Source organism: Miniopterus natalensis, chromosome 3 (assembly GCF_054644295.1).
Source record: "Miniopterus natalensis isolate mMinNat1 chromosome 3, mMinNat1.hap1, whole genome shotgun sequence".
NCBI lineage: Eukaryota > Metazoa > Chordata > Mammalia > Chiroptera > Miniopteridae > Miniopterus > Miniopterus natalensis.
The window spans coordinates 79,335,530-79,354,150 of NC_142083.1; the positions used below are offsets into that span (position 1 = coordinate 79,335,530).

The following is an 18,621-nucleotide window of genomic DNA, read 5'->3' on the forward strand; positions in this document are numbered from 1 at the left end:
GTTTATTTTTATTAAAAGGTACTATAATATACAGTTTTGTTTCAGATGTCAGGAAGGCCTTTGGTGTGTGTGTTTTTTGTTTTTTTTTTTATCATTCCTGCAAAAGAAGAGGAAAACACTGTCTAGGATTTATTTTAAGCTGTTTATGTATAGATGCAGCTCATTTGTTTTGCACATTTATCTTTTTTTTTGAACTGTTAATCTTCTGATTAGAATGAAAATAAAGGGAAACATAGTCATAATAAAAATATTTTATGTCTTCCCATATCACATGCTTTGAGAACTAGAACATGGTCCCCAGATGTACACAGGAATATCTCTTCTTTGTCAATGTAACATGGAAAAATTAAATCGAATATCTTCTTTGTCTCTAAAAGCCAGCCCCAAAGTCAGAATATGCTGTACTTCGGTTCTCCCCTTCCTGTCTTTTCTACATTTCTTTCTTTTTTATTTATTCAGCGTTCTATGCTTTGCTTTGTGAAACGTGCATTTCTAGAAAGTGTGAAAGATAAGTGATTTCTTACAGGGATTGAGTAGCCAAAACATCATAAATGTAACAGCCATTGTAACTTTGAATGTAGATACATCTTCAAATTAGTGAGTGTGCTTAATTTTTCATTTCTTAATTTCTCAAGTTTTAGAAATATTCAGTGCTTCCAAAACATTATACTATTTTTTCTCCAAACCGACTTCAGGTTTATTTTGGAGAACATTAGTGTATGATTTAAATTGGCTCTACTCTTGCTGTTTAAACGGGCTTATTTCAGTTTCCTCAAGCCAGTGTGATAATTAGCAGACATGGTCTCTAGAAAATGCAAAGGAAACTATGCTGATGGCATGTATAGTGTCAGGTTCTGGGGCAGGTCAGCTTGGTTTGGTTTCAATACCAAGGTCATCCTGGTTACTCTAAGGGACAGGGATCTCAGGGTCATCAGATGAACATTTAAAAATTAATTTCTGGGAGTCCTGTCGACACTTTTTAGTGAGGAAGAGCTTGGTGTTAAATAATAGGCATTTGTGGTTTGTGAAAGAAAATTGAAAAATAGGCATGTGTGCAAATATGAAAAAAGGACCATTTCCAAAATAATGATCTGTCAGTGAAATTGCAAAATAATTACGTGAATGAGCTGAATTGCTTTGTGTATCATCTCATAGAAATATGTTTTACACAGATAATATGTCTAATAAGGAAACGTTTTTGAAAGCAGATTTTTCCCCCCAGCAAATAGCTGCACTGCAGATCTCGCTCAGGCAGGCAACTAGCACCACCTTATGGAGGATTGGGGGAAGTTCCCGCTTTCCCTAGTAGGCTTCTCTAAAATGCAGTAAATTGACTTAGGGTAATAGTGATGATGATGGTGACGACAGTATTAATGACAATAATAACACTTTTTTTCACCCTTCTTGTTTTTCAGGCATCAGATGCCAGCTCTGAAAAACTCTTCAATACTGTTATTGTAAACAAAGGTAAGACTCTAATTCTGAGCCGTGGCTTATTACGTATTTTCATATTTGTGTCACTGTCATTGCCTGGGAAGAAAGAAGAAAAAGAAACGGTCTTTTTTGTGTTCTGGAACTACGGTTCATATTTTGTGGTTTTGCTTGAGACAGAGTCTGTGTTCTTTTGTGATACGTTAAAAACCGTTTATTTTAGGGAATACATTGAATCCTTATTTAAATCGATTTGACTAAGAAATCACTACTATCTTTGTGGCTTTAATTTGATGTAGGAAGCGGTAATGGAGAGTAATAGTTCTCAAAATGCCTTAACTTCATTGTTACTTATCAACTACCCGGCAGTCGGAGAGCTGTCAACAGCCGATTTGTACTGCAGACTAATAACCAGTGGATGTTTAGTGCTCGCAGTTTTATCGTCGTAAAGCAAGCCTTACTCGGCTGTGGGCTTTCTGTAAAGTTAATAAATGAGCAAGAGAACCAAATTTAAATATGTGCTATCCCATTAATTTCTTCCAAACCGCAATATAGAGTTAGAGAGGCTAATGATATAGCAGTACATTAAGGGAAAACTTATCTTAAATCATTGCCAATAGGTTTCTGGGCAGTTTTCATTTGTAGCAGTGTTGTTGGAAATAATGAAATTTAAGGGAGTGTCTAATCACGGGCTTTGCAAAGATGTAGGATTTGAAAGGTATAGAGCATATTGAGAGTGGAACCGGATACAGGTGCCTGCAGGATAATTGCTGAGGAAGCTGTGCTCTCGGTGGGAATCCCGTTCGCTCTGTTCTGTGTTACCTGGAGCAGGCTTGGCAGCGCCTGCGCAGGGTCGGGCCTTCATAAAGTGAAATTTGAAACCCGTCAGCATTCCATAGTTGCTCGGGCTAGCATTTTTTGCTAGCTGGTTAGTAAGACACATTTTCAAGTGCAGTTACTTTGAGCTCCCAGATTATTTTAGAATTGGAACCAACTGCAGTTTTAAATAGTACATTATGTTTAGAGTTCCCTTGAGGTGTCTATGCCTATGTGATTGCTGTTACTCCCAGAATTATTGTCATATTGAATTTTATCATTTTTATTGCATAATGGAGTATTCCGGTTTTATATTTCATCATATTTTTTGATGGACTGAAAGTTCGTATAAATTTGTTAACCATAACGCTAAAAGCCCAATAAAAGAAGATGCGTGCAGTTCACGGCATCCAGTGCTCACATGTAAAAGTGCATAATTGTTCACTGCTCCTTTTGATGGGGGAGAGGATTGGTAGACCGTGGTGTATCTGTGTGAAGGAGGGGTGGGGTGGGAGGAGGAGGAGACTGAGAGAGGCCACGTCACCCAAAGGAGGTCCTCTGTGTTTCAGCGACAACTGGCCTCAGCCCCTCCCAGGACCTCCAGCGCCATGTGACTGTGTCTTTCTTTGGCCAGTTTGCTATGCAGCTTTGGAATGCGTTTCCCCTCCCTGGGCTCAGCCCTGGAGTGAGAGTTGGCTCTGGGACTGCACTCCGGCCGCTCTGCCCTTCCCGGGCTGAAAGGCCCTCTTCAGGGCGGATGGGGAGTGATGGATGCGGAGGGGCCCCTCTGCCCTGCCCTCCTGCTTCGGCCCCTGCGCTCCCTTTTCCAGCCCACCGTTTCCCACATTCTTATTTGTGTTTACTTACAGAGTGTGATTTGTGGCATCTATTTGGTTGTGAATAGTCACCCCCTGACTGGGTGCCTTTCTTCTGGGCTGCTTTTCTGGGGCGCTTTAGTTGCCTTGAAAGGATTAAGGTTTCTTTGTGTACACTAAAATCAACATCGGCTTTTTCTGAGCTTTGCTTGGGAAACCGTACACAAATAAGCATTTTCGTTGATGGCAGATTATTCCTTTGCCCCTTATTTCCATCAGAATGGTCTTTCTTTTCTCCTCCCGGTTTCCCCTTCATGCCTTATGCTAATTCCTGTTGGTAAGAGGAATGACAAGAGAGGGAATCAGTGCGAATCCAGGTGCTGCTGCCTAGAGTGACCGGTGTCCAGCACCCGCCCCCCGCCCTCGGGAGAAGGAGATTAAGGGGAGCAGAAGGGAGGTGGGGAGACGGGGACAGTTTTGTTAAGGGGATTAGTATTCAAACTGCTAAACAGCTGGAAAACAACTTCAAAAAGAGACTCCTCCTGTAGCGATAACGTCAGCAGTGGCTTCCAGGCAGGTGCAGAGAGTCCCGCTCTGTGCTCCTGGCTCTTTGGTCTGTTTTACTCGGGTTAGTGGAAGTGTTTACCGGATGGATGGTTGACAGGGCCTTCAAGGAATTGTCAGCTTCATGCACATCAAGTTCAAGCTCCCTGCAAAGCAGCCTGCCTGCCTACAAGTCAGGTCTCCTGTCCCTGTCCAGTATTCTTAGCCAAGAGCAATAAAAAGCATTGTAAGAAAAGGGCAAATTTACACCAGATAACAAACAGGACTGGGAAGATCTTCAAAACCTCCAGCGTGCATGGAAGCTGACGCTTGTATTTCTCCACCTCCAGATGTTTAAAGCTTCGTATCACCTCTCCGGCTCAGGAGTTCCATAGTGCACTGGCCTCATAGAAGCCTGGCTTTAAGCTGGTGCTGAGATGCTGCTGCTGAGCCCAGTGGCAGCAGATTTGGGCCATAAAATTTCACTGTGGGAGGGCGGTGTTAATCTCACAAACTGATTGTGGTAGGGGCTGGAGGGCGGGGGGCACAGCTTTGATGTTGGGATACTGGGGCTGGAGCTCCAGGCTGAAGCAGCAGGGACCATGGCTCTGGTCCCATCAATCTGTTTGTGAGCTTGAGTAAATCATTTAGCCTCTTTAGGTCAGAATTCTCAACCATAGCAAAAGCTCCCAGTCCTGGGCCTGACATCTCTGGTGGGGATGTTTTATAACATTTAGCTGGGAAGCAGGGAGGGGCTGAAACAGAGTAGGTGCGATGGATGTGTTTTATATCACTTCTGCCCATTGATTTTATGTTGACGTTCTCTGTGTTGTACAGTCCATCCAATTTAATAGAGAGCTAGTAAGATTCTTGTGTTTAGGTGTTCCAAACCGTTGCTTTCTTCTGATGCCTTTTATTTCCCATTTGAAAACAAATTAATCAAGCAGTGCAAGCTTGCATGTACCCAGGACATCCCAGTGAGAGCTGAGCTTGTCCAAAGAGGCGGGAAGATGAGCCTCCAAATTGCAGGGCTTTGGGTGTAGACCTAAAAAAATAGTTTAACTTTAATCAAGGTCATGGTTGCCTTCCTTAATCTTCATGTGTTTAAATGTTTACAGGATGTTCATGTGAGTTTTATGAATCCTTCTGTCTTTGTGACTCAACCATCTGCCAAGGAAAAAATTAATTTTCCCAGTGAGACAGAGACACACAGAGAGACTTACTTCTTCTTGGTGTTCAGTTGGTTGAACTGCTGTAGGAACAACAGGACCTATAAGCAAAATTCCGGGGTATTCGTCCTTAAAAGGAACTCTCCCGTCAGTGTGGTGTGGCCAGCCAGTGTGTGTACCCTTTCTCACCTACCATGGGGCCTACTGCTTGGGGGTTTTGCCACTTTGATATATGGACAGAAATGCAGAAAATGAGTCCTTTGCTGCCTGGGACCATCCTGCCAAGATATTTAATCTCTTTTAAACTCTGAAATTGCTTCAGGACAGAGCTCCCTGAGGAGGAAGGAAAAGAAGGGCAGCCCTACCTGGGAAGAAGGAAAACGGTGGTCCCTGGAGTCCTCTGTCTATGTCCCAGCCCAGGTGTGGGTTCAGGGTCTAGGTGAGGGGTAGAGAGAAGGCCTCTTCCTGCCACAGAGCCCTCTTGTCCAGGGTCTGTCCTGCAGACTGGGGGAGTTACAAAGGAGAGGTGGCCAAGAGGTGTATTCACACCAGGATTTCCTCACCCCTTCTTTTTCCTTCACCTTTGTCTCACATAGTAACCTTGGGCCCTCCTGAGCAAGCTGTTAGGGAACTGGAGTACTGAGGTGAGAGTGACCCAGGGAGGGAGCAAGCCCCTGGTTTGTGCTCCCCTCTGCTGTGAGTACCCAGTGCCTACTGCACTGTGAACAGCAAAGGAGCAGCCAAGGACCATCCTATGTCAGGCATGGGGAATTCTGGTGACCACTCACCATGAGTACCAGCTGGGACCCCGGGACCACTTGGAGCTCTCTCTGACCAGGACTGTTTTTCATTTTCCAGCCCCTGCCAGGCCTGCTGGTAGGTACACCTGGCCTTTTCTTGGGGTCCTTTTGTGTTGAGGGTTTCCATGGGACACAGGTGAGGTCAGAGCCTTTAGGTGAGTGGGCTTTTCAGTATTTTTGACAGTATGGTTTTATCAGTGTAGAAAGAAAACCTGGCAAAAAATTGCCTGAGATTTCAGGAGACCAGATGAGAGACAGGTTACTAGAGACAGACCTGCCTGGTGTGATGAGGTTCAGTAACTGGGTGCCTAATACATTCTTTAATGGAGATGATCTAACCTCATTTATTAGGCTTAGACATGAAGGGGAAACTCGTTGGTTCAGGACCAAAAAGCAGAGTTATATTACCACCAAGGCCACCACTGATAAGAAAAACCCTCCCCTAAAATAATCCTATGCTTTCTATATAAGTGGAAATAAGGCAGTCGTTGAGTATAAGATAGCTTTCTTTTAATTTTTTTTTTCAGCTTACAGTTTAAAATCCAATCCTGGTGAGCATATAGAGACCATTTTGCAAGTCCTTGTGGTGTCAGGCTTATTTGTGAGGGGGATGTGACTTCAAGCACATTCCCAACGTGCAGAAGAGCCCGTTTCAGCCTCTGTAAATTTGCTGCATTTTTGTAATGTCTTAAATGCTAGATAAGGCGAAGTTGGACTGTCATGCATTCTTTAATTTTTTTTCCTCTGGACCTTTTTTTTGTACTTTTCAGAGCATTTTTGAGGGTCTTTAGGAGATAGAGACGTCTGACGTGTGGAGAATTAACTACTATTGAAGGGTAATTGGTGCTTGATGGGAGACAAAGGAGCTATGAGTGCTTGAGTTCCTCCTCCTCCCTGCTCTGCAAATAGCACGCAATCAGCTCCCTTTGTTATGGAAATTGACCTTCCTATAGAAACCAGGCTCTTAACTTACAGAATCTGTTGTATAGAATTATTCCTTGAGAATTCTTGGAAGCAGATGCCTTGCTCTGTTAGTGTGAAACCACCAGTAAGTGTCTAAAAATATTCCATGTTGTGAGACAGGGTTTCCCTTTGGCTATTTTTCCATCAGCTGCTACTTGATCTCTCCCTGACCTTATGGATGAGTTGGTGGGGAAGCCCTGGGTAAATATTGGATCCCATCACTGGAGTTTTATTAGTGGAGAGGGTGGAAACTCTTCCGAACATTCAAATCGATCATGGTGTCTTTTGCGTGGAACCTTGACAGTAATGTCACTCGCCCAGGTAAAACTCGGGCCAGATCAGCTGGAGCAGATCTCAGTGTATCAGACCTCTTCCTTTAGTTACATAAGCCAACATGATTTTGTTTACTTTTGAGCCCAATAACAAAGCTCTTCTCCTACTTTGTTGAATGATCGTTGCTCTTCTCTGAAAGACTTTTCTCCATGCTAGGCAATACTCGCTAAAAAGCTTGAATCTGTCTGTAGTCAGGGTTTCGTTTGGTTAAACAAAGTGACTTAGTGTTTGGTTGTCTCAGAAATTAACACACACTCATAGGAGACAGTTGGAAATACAAAAACCCTCAAATCAGTTCTGGGGAGCCTTTAATAGGACCTGTTAAATGACAAAGGGCCTCCTCCCTGGTAGCACTCTCGACCCCAGGCCCAGAGAGTTTCCTGCATGGAGGAAGCCTGTGGCTACCCCATGGCCTCTGGATCATTTCTAGTTTCTGACAACTGCAGAAAAATGTTGTTTTCTCTGAAAACGTATGTTTATTTAACTAGGTTTCTTTTTGCTTCACAATCTGGATTCCATTCAGTCAGTTACCACTCCAATTAACTAACAATTATTTAACATTAACAGTAATTACAGACGCCAGTTAAGCGCCTACAGATGTCAACTGTTAGCTTTGTACCTAATCACTCAATGAAATGGAGAAAGTTCAACAAACATCAATTAGCCAGGCAATTAGTATGAGTTAGGAAAGAGCATGTTATCATGTGTGAGCTGATTCAATTTATTTTATTTTGGCAGTAAAACACACACAGGCAAGCGGCAGTGAGTTCCTCAGATAAGATAAAACCCTATTGTTTTGCAGCTTACATAAGAATTCTCTGCTTTCCTGTGCATAAGTCAAACATACTCTGGCCTGGAATTTACTTAACGAGCAAAAATGTGTCTGAGTTACTCAGAAAGCCCAGCAATGCTCGGTCTTAGGAAGCAACTTTGGTGAAATATGAATCCGGGGAAGATGCTGTAAAAGGAAAAACATTAGAAAATTTCAGCAGAGAAATGATTGATTCTCACACAAGTAATCTCCTCTGTGCATTTGGATTTTTACCGGTTTATTCCTGAACCTATGGTGGAGCCAGTGCAACAGTGATTGTGTTAATTTCATGGTGCCTGAACTTTTGCTCAGCTGACTTTTCGCCTGGGGCAACCATCAGCGCGTTTTACCACTTGCCCAGTCCGTGCTTTAAAGCAGTAGAAGTGGTTGTCTATTAAAGACCCACTTGCTGGGTTCACCAAAGGGATTTTGGCCTAAATTCAGAGGTTCTGTGCCACTGCCCCGCACCTGCACCCCACCCCCACCCCATAGACCTGACTTCCCAGAAGAGTGCGTTCTAAGGCCTGATTATGCTGGGTGGCCCATAAAGGGGTCTCTGGAGGCTCATTTTACCTGCAAGTGAGAGCTGGCTATAGGTGGCTGTGCCTCTGGTTCCCCTCCCACAAATGCTTTCTCTCCAACCCCCAACCTGTGGAAAGGAGTGGGAGGAGCCAGTCCTCTGGGAGGCTCTTCCACAGTTCGCTGTGAATTTATGTGCAGAAGTTTCCATTGGAGCAAGCCTCTCAGCAGCTCCAAGAGTTGAAACACAGATGTCCTGCCACTGGTACAGCCTACGTGGAGAGCCCACGCCCCGTGTGCATTCCCACTGTGGCCCTTCTAGAAGTAGTCAGAGAGCAATCAGCCGTACAGCAAGCAGTGAATGGGCTGCGGTGGCTGGTTCCTGAGAAGCGTATTTGCGCTCCTACAGCGGCGAAGAGTCTCTGTCCGTGCAGTGCTGCCTATCATGCTGCAGGGGCTGTGACCACAAGGGTCTCCTGTTAGGTGTCAGCCATGGACCCGCTGCAGGTCTGGGGCCAGGTCGAAGGAGCAGCCTGCATCTTGGTAGTTATCTTGGTAGAGGGAGAAAAGCAGCGTCAGAACTGCAGAATTCCTCTTCAGGTCTCAGCTTGGAAGGCAGGCGGCATGTCCAGCCATCTCATGGGCCAGAACAAGTCCCTGGGGCTTTCCCCGGAGGTGTTTAATGTTCCCTGGAGGTTGGGAAGGACTTTTTCTTGACGGTGGAGGGTCTCACCCCGGACTTCTGGCGTCCCACAAGGTCCACCATTACCTGAGCAGGTGCGGCCAACATCACCGTGGTTACTGCGTCAGCTTTAGGCATCTCCGACTTTCTCACCTTCTAACAAGATGATGTATCTCCACATTTCTACTCTCCATGCCCATTCCTGTGCCTGTAAGTGGACTGGTCTTTCATTTTCAGCTGATTTTATTAGAAGTGACTTAGAATTTTCAAATGGGAGCATTTCCTTAGCAACCAACCGGTGACGTAAGCATGAGGCCCAGTTCTGTGCTAAGGCGGGAGGAAGGCCTCTTAATAACGAGCAGTGCTCTGTGGGTGCGCCAGTCCTCTCTGACCCTCGTAAACCTTGTCTTATAAAGGAAGAGGCTGAGAGCACATCATTGCTTTTCTGAGGGTCCTTTTGAAGAGGGAAATGTCTCAAGTGTGCCTGTTAATAGACTGATGCGGGAGGTGGTTATATTTGGATGCCTTTAAAAGCCACTTGGAAAACATTTTCCCCCTCTTATCTCTCACCTTTCACATCTCTCAGCAGAGTAACATGAAGCCTAATTTTAGCCAACGTTACATCATTTTCTCATGATCTGTTTACAGCCAGGAAAGGCCTTTCCGTAGTAGAGCTCTCCTCCCTGAAAGCCCAGCCATGCAATTCCTCTTGTTTTATATCAGCTGTGGACGTTCCAAGAGTGGCCTGTCTTCCACTGGACTTCTTGGGTTGATCTCTTACAGCTTCTTTATTCATAAACTTTATCCATAAACTTCAGTTTGACAAGGAGTCTTCTGCACTCAGTTTTGTCATCTGTTAAGTAAGTGACGTCGCTGTTTATTCCATTTGGTCCTTCAGTGGGCATAAAGTGGAAGCCATATGGAAATTTTTCTTTCATTCAACAAATTTGGTTAAGCACTGAATGGGTAACAGGTTCAGGAGAGACAGCAACGCACAGATCATGTTAAACATACAACCAGAAACGCATGAGTTTAACATTTTAAAATTCAGAAAGAGACGTTTTAAATGGTGTAATGGGAAAGAAGTCGCTCACTGATTTTTTTTCTTTAAATGGCCTTCAGACTGTTAGGAGGAGAGCTGATCTCAGGTGAGCACCGGTGGGTCAGCAAATCAGAAATAGACCAGCACCCAGGAGACTGCAGAAGGTGTCACCAGATGTGCCAGCTTGTGCTCAGTGTCAGACTGAAACCTACCCCTTTGAGTGTTCCATCTGAAAAACAGATGCTTTTGTTAAATTGGTTAGTTAAGCTAATGAAAAGATTTTGGGGAGCGCTGTAAAGTTCTGTGTATTGCCTATCAGTAGGACCTCTCCCTTCTTTCCATGCTTCCTAGTTAGATTTGGTTGCTTCTAATGTTGCCAGGCTGGCATGCTACAGGGAGGTGGTGGATGTGTCACAGTAAGCACCGCTTTTAGTGACAAGATCCTGGCTCAGGTCTGAGCTGGGCTACTTGTGGCCACCAGCAGATCACCCCCTGAGACTCTTTGGTAACTTTGCAAAGTTGGGTGGACTCCAAAATCCATAAAGGTCTAAAGGCCAGAGTTTCCTTTGGAATGTTGTATGTCCTGTTAGAGCCTGAAGTTTGTGCGGAGGGCCTGCATTTTCCTAGAGAGCCGTGAACGAGGCTTTGAGCACTTGCCTTCGAAAGGAGTGGTGCCTTGTAGCCAGTGCTGACTTCAGTCCTGAACCTGTGAGCAAGAACCTGTTGTGGAAACCTCTCTGCTCTCTAGGAGATCCCATCTCTGTAAGGAAGATCTTGGAGGTAAGAAGGGGCTGGGCCTCTGGAGCGGGGAGAGACAATGAGGTTCTACAGTTTGAATACCAGGGGTTAGGTGAACCTCTAGAATAAGTAAGAATACAGAGTTCTTCTCTGCTGCTCTTCATGTTGAGAGGTGTTAAAAGAGGTGTTTTACCTGCTTAGTAAACGTTTATAAAACCCCACTGTACAAAGAACTCAAGTGCCTTTGTACTTGACCTAAGTGGAACGAATGACTGACCATAGCCTCGAGGGTTTTGCTGCAGGTTAGATGCTGGTGGGTGGGCGGCTCAGGCACCCAGGGGAAGCTGCCAGGTGGCTTCCTTGTCTATGGAGTGACTCACTTTACCAGAGTGAATGGAAATGAGGCTTGGATGGGCCACTCTGGGTAATCTAGGGAATGTCACCACCTCACCATCCATCCTTAGCTGTCAGCAGACGCGTCCACCGAGCCATTCATCAGCGCTCTGCTTCTTCCAGAGTTAATCTTGGCCGTGGCGGAAGCAATCTCACTCCCTGCTCTGCCTCTGCCAGCAGGTGAAGATGATATCGACTTCATTGTCTCAGCACCGCACTCGCTGTTTGCTGGAGGTTAGCTTTAGTCACAGCCTGCTCCTGTCTGTTGGGGCAAGTTCTGTCTTAGAGTGAGGAAAAAAAACAATGCTTTGGGTATCTCGGCGCTCCCCAAGAGGGGGCACAGACTAAAATTGTGAATGGATTTCAGGAGGAGCCGGGTTAACTGTGTTGTTCCCAAGTCCGTCGTGTGCTCTTTAGGAGAATGGGGCTGGGCTGGGCTGCCTCCCTTTCTGAGATGGATAACTGCAGACAAGAAGAGCGTCGCTGGTGAGACAGAGAATCTTAGAGACAGACGCCTGGGTTAGATGGGGGGGCACGGCTGCTGTGTGCTTTGGTCAGACAGGCTGTAAACTAAATGTTGTGGGTTTGTGTTTTGCACTTGGCTGTAGGGGCCACATTGTCCTGTATAATGGCCTCTTCCCAAGATGTGAGCCATCAAATGACTTCGATTTCTCTCCCATGGGAAGTAGCAGCTCCTGACTTCGGGAGGCCAGCTGGGGACTCCCGGCTAGAGGAAGGCTCTCGCCGGCACTGGCCCGAATGGCCCGCTGCCCCTGCTTGGCCGGGGCCTCAGCACCCAGAGCGCACCCTCTTCGGGCTGGTGCCGGGGGTCTGCCCTTTCCTCTTTGGGGCCTTCGGGTTGAGGAAAGACGGCGCCACCTCCTCCTTCCCTATGAGCTCCAGGACAAACTTGAAAACTGCCTACTCTGAGGGTTTTTTGGCATTTTAAAAGTTAAGGCCGACTTTCGGAGCCTTCTCAGCATCTTGCCAGGTATCTTATCTTATTCAAATATCCTAATTGCTACTCAGGCTTCTCGCTGCACGTCACCGAGCACCTAACTGACAAAATAGACCTTCACCTGAGGGCCTCATTATGCTTCCTGCCTGCGCATCAGGCCAAAAATACCTCCACAATACCTGCCCGACATCCCGGGCTTCCAAGTGACAAACAAATAATTGGGTGAAACAAACCCTGGGCGCCGAGCAGCTGCCATCGGTGTCGGAGCACAGAGGAGTCCCCGGCAATAACAGTCACGGCGCTGCCTGGTTTGTGTCAGAGCAAATCTTTGAACAGTGGGCTGTGCTGACACCAGAGAATGACAGCCTTGGGAATGGCATGCTAGTTACTGCTGCAAGTGAGGCCTCTCATGTAGATCGTGACAAGCAGCTGTCATTTCCGTGCAGGTGAACAACTGACATCCGAGAATGGGGAGGGTGGGGGGCGGGCAGGGCGCCCTGTTAGGTGGGCAGGTAAGGCTAGACTGTGGAGAGAGGAGTCTCAGGTACTGGTGACCATTTGCACTGTGGCATAAGCTGGCCTTAAAACACACACACACGTCCTGTCTTTAACTTATTTAGAACTCGTCTGAGCCACAGCTACAGAAATATGGTGTCAGCTTTTTGAGGACAGGACCAGGGCCATGCTGCCAGTCCCGTGCCCAGCCTGGCAGGCTTACAGAATTCACATAGAGAATTTTGCAGTTCGACTCGGAGCCCTCCTCATCTTCTTGATGCGTCATGGATTTGGTTTCCAGGACCAGTCTCTGCTAATAAGAACTCACTACTACTAACAGGAATGGATCAGCTGGAGTTCAGGGGCAGAGGTGGGTCCAGACCAGTGGTTCTCAAAGTGGTCCCTGGACCAGCAAGATCAGCATCCCCTGAGGAGCTGTTAGTTGTGCAAAAGCTACAGAATTGGAAACTCTGGGGGTGTGGCCCAGCAGCCTGTTTTGAACAAGCTTCCAGGTGATTCTGGTGCAGGTGACCACTGGTCTAGATGTGCTTGGACAGTAGGGTTTTTATAAATTCTCAGGTGATACACGGATCACTCAGTGAAATCCAGACTCCTACCAAGCAGGGAGTTGGTCTGTTCCTTGTCAGGAGGCCTTTTTATTTGTTTACTTTTAATATCAGATGCATCAGGTCTGTTGAAAGTAGCACTGGACCCCCCATTGGACTCACTTGTCCCCTTGCCATGGATTTCCTATCCTTCCACTCTGTCTCTCCTGGTGCATGGGCCTACTTATGTCTAGGGCGGCTGGCAGATGCGAGGCCTGTATTTAGGGCTGCGTTATAAAGTGGGGCTGTCTGCCCTAACTGGAGTTTGGAACCATGACCTTGGGCCGGTGTTATACTGTAACCAGCTGAGCTAACTTGCTCAACTGCTTTTCAAAGACAAACTGTTCTGTTTAGTTCCTGTTTGGCAGATGCTCCATCACAGATGCCCGCCTGCCATCTGTATGCGGGGTTATCCCGACATGGAGCACACCTACTGAGTGAGCGCGCTATGATTACCAGGGACTGTTTTCTAATCGAAGTACTGTGTAGATTCCTTATTAAACCGCAGTAGCCACGATTGTAGAATAATAGACAGCAATGTTTTCCCTTCCATGTAAAATATTACAAAATGCTAAGGCTATGAAATTATACCTAAATTGGGTTTTTCTAAAAATTGTAATTCTCTTAAGACGTTCCAGCCAATTCACCTGAATATTAAAGCTTTTTTAGGCGTGCTTCAATAATGGCCATCCCCTCCGAATGGGACTTGTTAAACTAGTGGTTCTCAAACTCTGGCCTGCGTCAGTATGATCTGGGGGGCTTGTTAAGATGCAGACTGCTGGGCCCCACCACCTTGAAGCTCGAGGACTTGCATTTCTAACAAGTAACCAGGTGATGCTGGTGCTCCTGGTCCCAGGGGCACATTTTGGGATTCATGTGTGTTAAAGTCTCCCAATTCAAATGCCTCTTCTAACAGTGAATATCTGAATTGAGAATCAGCTCAAAGTCTTAGCAAATGTGTCTTTACATGTGATGTGAAATTTGCATATGAAAGTGAATTCAGTTTCATAATAGATCCACATTGGAAGCTTTTTAAAACATGAAAATTGTCCAACTCAATTTAACATAGAGAACTTTAGAATGAACCCTCCCTCATATGTACCCATTATCCAGACTCATATTTATCCAGATTTGCCACAGTTGTTTGTAGGTGAGAGGATAGATAGGCTGATAACTATTTTCTTCTCTTTATTGCTGATTTTAAAGTACATGCCGTTTCACCCCTACATACTTCAGTGTGCATCTATGTTTTCTAATCCTCACCTGAGGATATTTTTTTCCTTTGATTTTAGAGACACGGGAGGGAGGGAGGGAGGGAGGGAGGGAGGGAGGGAGGGAGGGAGGGACGTGCCCCAACCAGGGCCAGGGATTGAACCCGCAACGCAGGTATAGGCCCTGACTGGGAAGCAAACCCAAGACTTTTTGGTAAACAGGACAACACTCAACCCACTGACCCACACGGGCCAGGGCTCCTTTTTATAAAGTTTGTTCCTACATAACCACATTTCTGTTACCACAATCTAACAAAATATACAATAATTCCACAGTATCACCTAATACCCATCCGTAATCCCATCTCCCTGATTGTCTCACAAGTGTCATTTTACACAATCTGTCCCTGTCCAGATACACCCCAGGGTCACGTATTACTTTCATTAATCGAGAGCTTTCTGCACTGTCCCCCGCCTCCCACTCTTCTCGCCAGTGACTTGTCACAGAAACCAGGTGTTTTGTAGACGGTTCCACCTTCTGGAAGCCCTTGTGGCATCATTTAGTTTATTCCTCTGTCCCTCACATTTCCTATAATGGGAATCTGGCCCTAGAGCCTTGACAAGATTCAGGTTAGACTTTTTGGGGAGAAACACCATAGACATTACAGAGAGCTTTGTGTTCCCTCACACTCAGGGACCCACAGGCTGGAGGTGTCAGTTTTAGTGAAGTCAGAATCGTTCAGTGAGTTCAGGTGTGGCAACCTGATACCTGCATTGTCAAGGTCCCCGTCAACTGCCATCCAGTGATACACAGATGATACATGGACCACTCCGTGAAATCCAGACTCCTACCAAGCAGGGAGTCGGTCTGGTCCTTGTCGGGCAGCCTTTTTATTTGTTTACTTTTAATATCAGATACATCGGATCTGATGTTAAGTAGCACCGTGGACCCCCCATTGGACTCCCTTGTCCCCTCGCCCGTGGATTTCCTGTCCTTCCACTCTCTCTTGCCTGGCTTGAGTGTTGTCCTGTGTACCAAAAGGCCTCGGGTTTGATTCCCGGTCAGGGCATATACCTGGGTTGCGGGTTCAATCCCTGGCCCTGGTTGGGGCACGTCCCTCCCTCGCTCTCTCCCTCCCAGTGTCTCTAAAAGCAAAGGAAAAAAATATCCTCAGGTGAGGGTTAGAAAACATAGATGCATGTAGGGGCAAAATGGCACGCACTTTAAAATCAGCAATAAAGAGAAGAAAATAGTTATCAGCCTATCTATCCTCTCACCTACAAACGACTGCAGCAAATCCTGATAAATATGAATTTGGATAATGGGTTTTGTCCACTGTAGATAGTTGGCTAATCCAGTATTTCATCAGGGATTGTAAAACAACTTTTTTACCATCCCTCCCCATTTATCAGCTGAATGAAATTCTTCTGTACAACAGAGCTTTCCCTCATCAATGAGGGCTCTTTGGTTATTCTCAAATATAATCAAGGGAAAAGCAAGATGAATGTTTATTTTTTTTCTTTTAATTGCAAGTTATCAGAGCAAGAAGTTGGTACCCTTCTAGGAATTTTATTACTATGTGTGTACCCTTCTCTGTTAGCATTTTTCTTACAATAGATCTGATCATGCTTTTAACTTTTTCAGCCTTCTCTTAAGTCGTTTGTGTTTATCAATGGAAGGGATAAAATATCTGAAAATGAGAATGCTGTTGGAAAGAGCAACATCAAATGAGTGTAGACCCACGTGTGTGTGAATTTAAAATCATTCCTGTCCTTTAAAGTTCTGCTCAAATGCCACCTCCTCCAGGAAGCCCTCCCACTTTCCCAAGATTTGAACATGGCCTGCATGCTGCCTTTCCTACTAGAGCTGTAGATGCCACTGTCTTACCCTCTTTCCCATGGTGACTAGCCCAGCCTGAAGGGGTGGGGGTGGAGGCTATTATTTGGTGAATTAAAAAATGCCTCCTGTTGCCAACACAGTTTCTTATTCAGCCTGAACTGTTTGCAGTAAATTAGGAGTGCTTCGCATAAAATAGGAGTTCAACTTCTGTTTGTTGAACCTCAGTGAATCAAAATGTAACATGCTAAAAGTTATTTCAAACCTTGGAATATACGTTACAGCCAGAGGGCCTAAGTGATTTGATTAAAGCAGATTTGGAAAAGTTTAAATCCTACTTGATCTTATCGACTCATTTGGCATTATTAGGTGATCTCATGATCCCAACTGGTCATTCTTCAGGAAGTGACTAGGAGGCTGTCCACATATACCGAGTGCCTGCAGTGTGCCAGGGCTTTTCATGTTTGTTTAATTCAGACTGCAGCCCAACCAAATAGGTATTTTACATGTGAGAAAACTTTCCTGTGACTGGGAAGTGACAGCCAGTTCCTGCATCCTAGCCCCCTGGTCTCCCAGTCTCCTGCTTTCTACTTGTGCCAGCCCAGCCTGAAGGGGTGGGGGTGGGGGCTATTGTTTGGTGAATTGAAAAATGCCTCCTGTTGACAACACAGTTCCTTGTTCAGCCTGAACTGCAGTAAACTGAGGTAAAAGCAGCTCTAGCCTGGGAAACTTGAAGGAGAGCAGAAGGGGCCATATCCTTACTTTTAGCATATGTCAGATATATTCAGCCACTCAATTCCATGGAAGATTTAGTCTGATACTTAAATTTAACTTCCCACAAAAGCAGATTTTATATATTTATAGAACTAGAAAGTTATGTTGCTGATTAATAACAATTAAGCTGGAAAAGCCGTAAAGAAATTTCAGGTGATGGGACAGCAGTTATGACTGGAAATCTTAGTGAAGTTATTAAACTCTTTATTGTTCAGAACATCACTTTATTTTATTGGGGGGAGGGGCGGTAAGGAAAGGTTTATTGATCGAGAAGGCCTCGCTCAAGTGGATGGGAGCACTGCTTGAGAATCTGCCTTAAGAGAGCCCCAAATTCGGGCCTCTTACATATCAAGGGAAGGGAGGATGGATGAGGCAAAGAGGTGGGTGGGGACTGTAGACAGCCAGGCACTGAAAAGGGGTGCAAGCAAAAGTGGGAAATTTCTAAAGCACCTTTGGGTGGTGCCTCTGTGTGTGTGTGGCAGGGAGAGAAGATGGGTTTCCCAGTGGGATGGCACTCATCCCCAGTTAAGTCTTTTTTGCTTGTTTTTTTCTTTTTCTGTCTTTTTTTTTTTTTTCTTTTTTGATAAAGCCAGATAGCCTAACCCACGTTGAGTTTTCTGGTAGCAAAAGTGTAAGAAATCCCTGCTTTTCATCCGTGTTTTGTGGAGCTTTCACCTGGAAGAGCCTAAAGCCCTCGCCCGGCCCACTCGTGTCTGTGCTCATCTCAGCTCTCTGTGGGCAGTGATGCCTTTTTGCACAGAGCATCTTTGTTAAGCATCTTTTGTTCTTTAAAAAGTACACTGCACAGAGGTATTTGATCCTTAAAATGCAGGGGTTTTTTCAGGGCACCCTCACCGACACCTGCTGAGGCTTCTGTTCCACCCACTTGCCAGCTCCCGAACTCGGTGACTGTTTCTTCCTCCGTTCCTGCCCCCAGGCCGCTGCATGTCCTGGAGGACAGCAGGTGACTGGGCTGCTGGTTCTGTGTACATTTGTGCTGCAGCCTCAGGTGAACTCTGGACGCATCCAGGCCATCCTCCCACCCACTGTTCCCTCCTCTATCCATTGACTGACATTGAAGTAACTGCCCTGTGCCCACTCCTGCCACAGCTCCTTCACCCTCAGCCCCCTGTGCTGCCCCCCCCCCCCGGCCTGTCTGGGAGGACTGAAGTCCTTTGGTGGGGGACAGCTCCAGTTTCCTCTTCCAGACCCAGGAGGTCTCTTCCTCTTGACCACGAGGGAGCTGACTCCTTTGCCTTCTTCCCTGGCCACCTCCGCAGTTATTCTGGCTCTTCCATCCTGCTCACCCCTCAGTCTTTCCTACTGGCTTTTTATTTCCCTCAGTCTCTTAATACCCGTAGCTTAAAAAGCAAACAACACAGTAACAAGAAATTTAAAACAGCAGCTCTAGCTAGCCCTGCTGCTGCTTTGGATATTTAAAGAAATAAATCTTTTTTGATATCTTTCTCTCATGCCCCCTTTCTTATAAAATACTGTCTTATTTGTTTAGGGTTGCTTAGCTGTAAGGGACTCCACCCCCTAACCCCAGTGAAATACCTGTTTGCATATCTTCTGAGTGGTAATTAAGGTGGCTGTATCACTTACTGTCCCGAGCAGGACACTGCTATTAATAATCACTTTGGGCCCTGGCCGGGTATCTCATTTGGTTAGAGCATTGTCCCTATA

General features: G+C 45.8%; 1 protein-coding gene across 4 annotated transcripts in view; it reads left to right on the plus strand.

The window, feature by feature from the left end:
- AUTS2 (activator of transcription and developmental regulator AUTS2) overlaps positions 1–18,621 on the plus strand; it is a 1,039,841-nt gene that overhangs the window by 957,836 nt on the left and 63,384 nt on the right. For all 4 annotated transcript variants that reach the window (XM_087815613.1, XM_087815616.1, XM_087815615.1 and 1 more), the window contains exon 6: positions 1,416–1,467. In XM_087815613.1, coding sequence (XP_087671739.1) covers positions 1,416–1,467 — 52 coding nt within the window. The remainder of the gene's footprint in view (positions 1–1,415; positions 1,468–18,621) is intronic.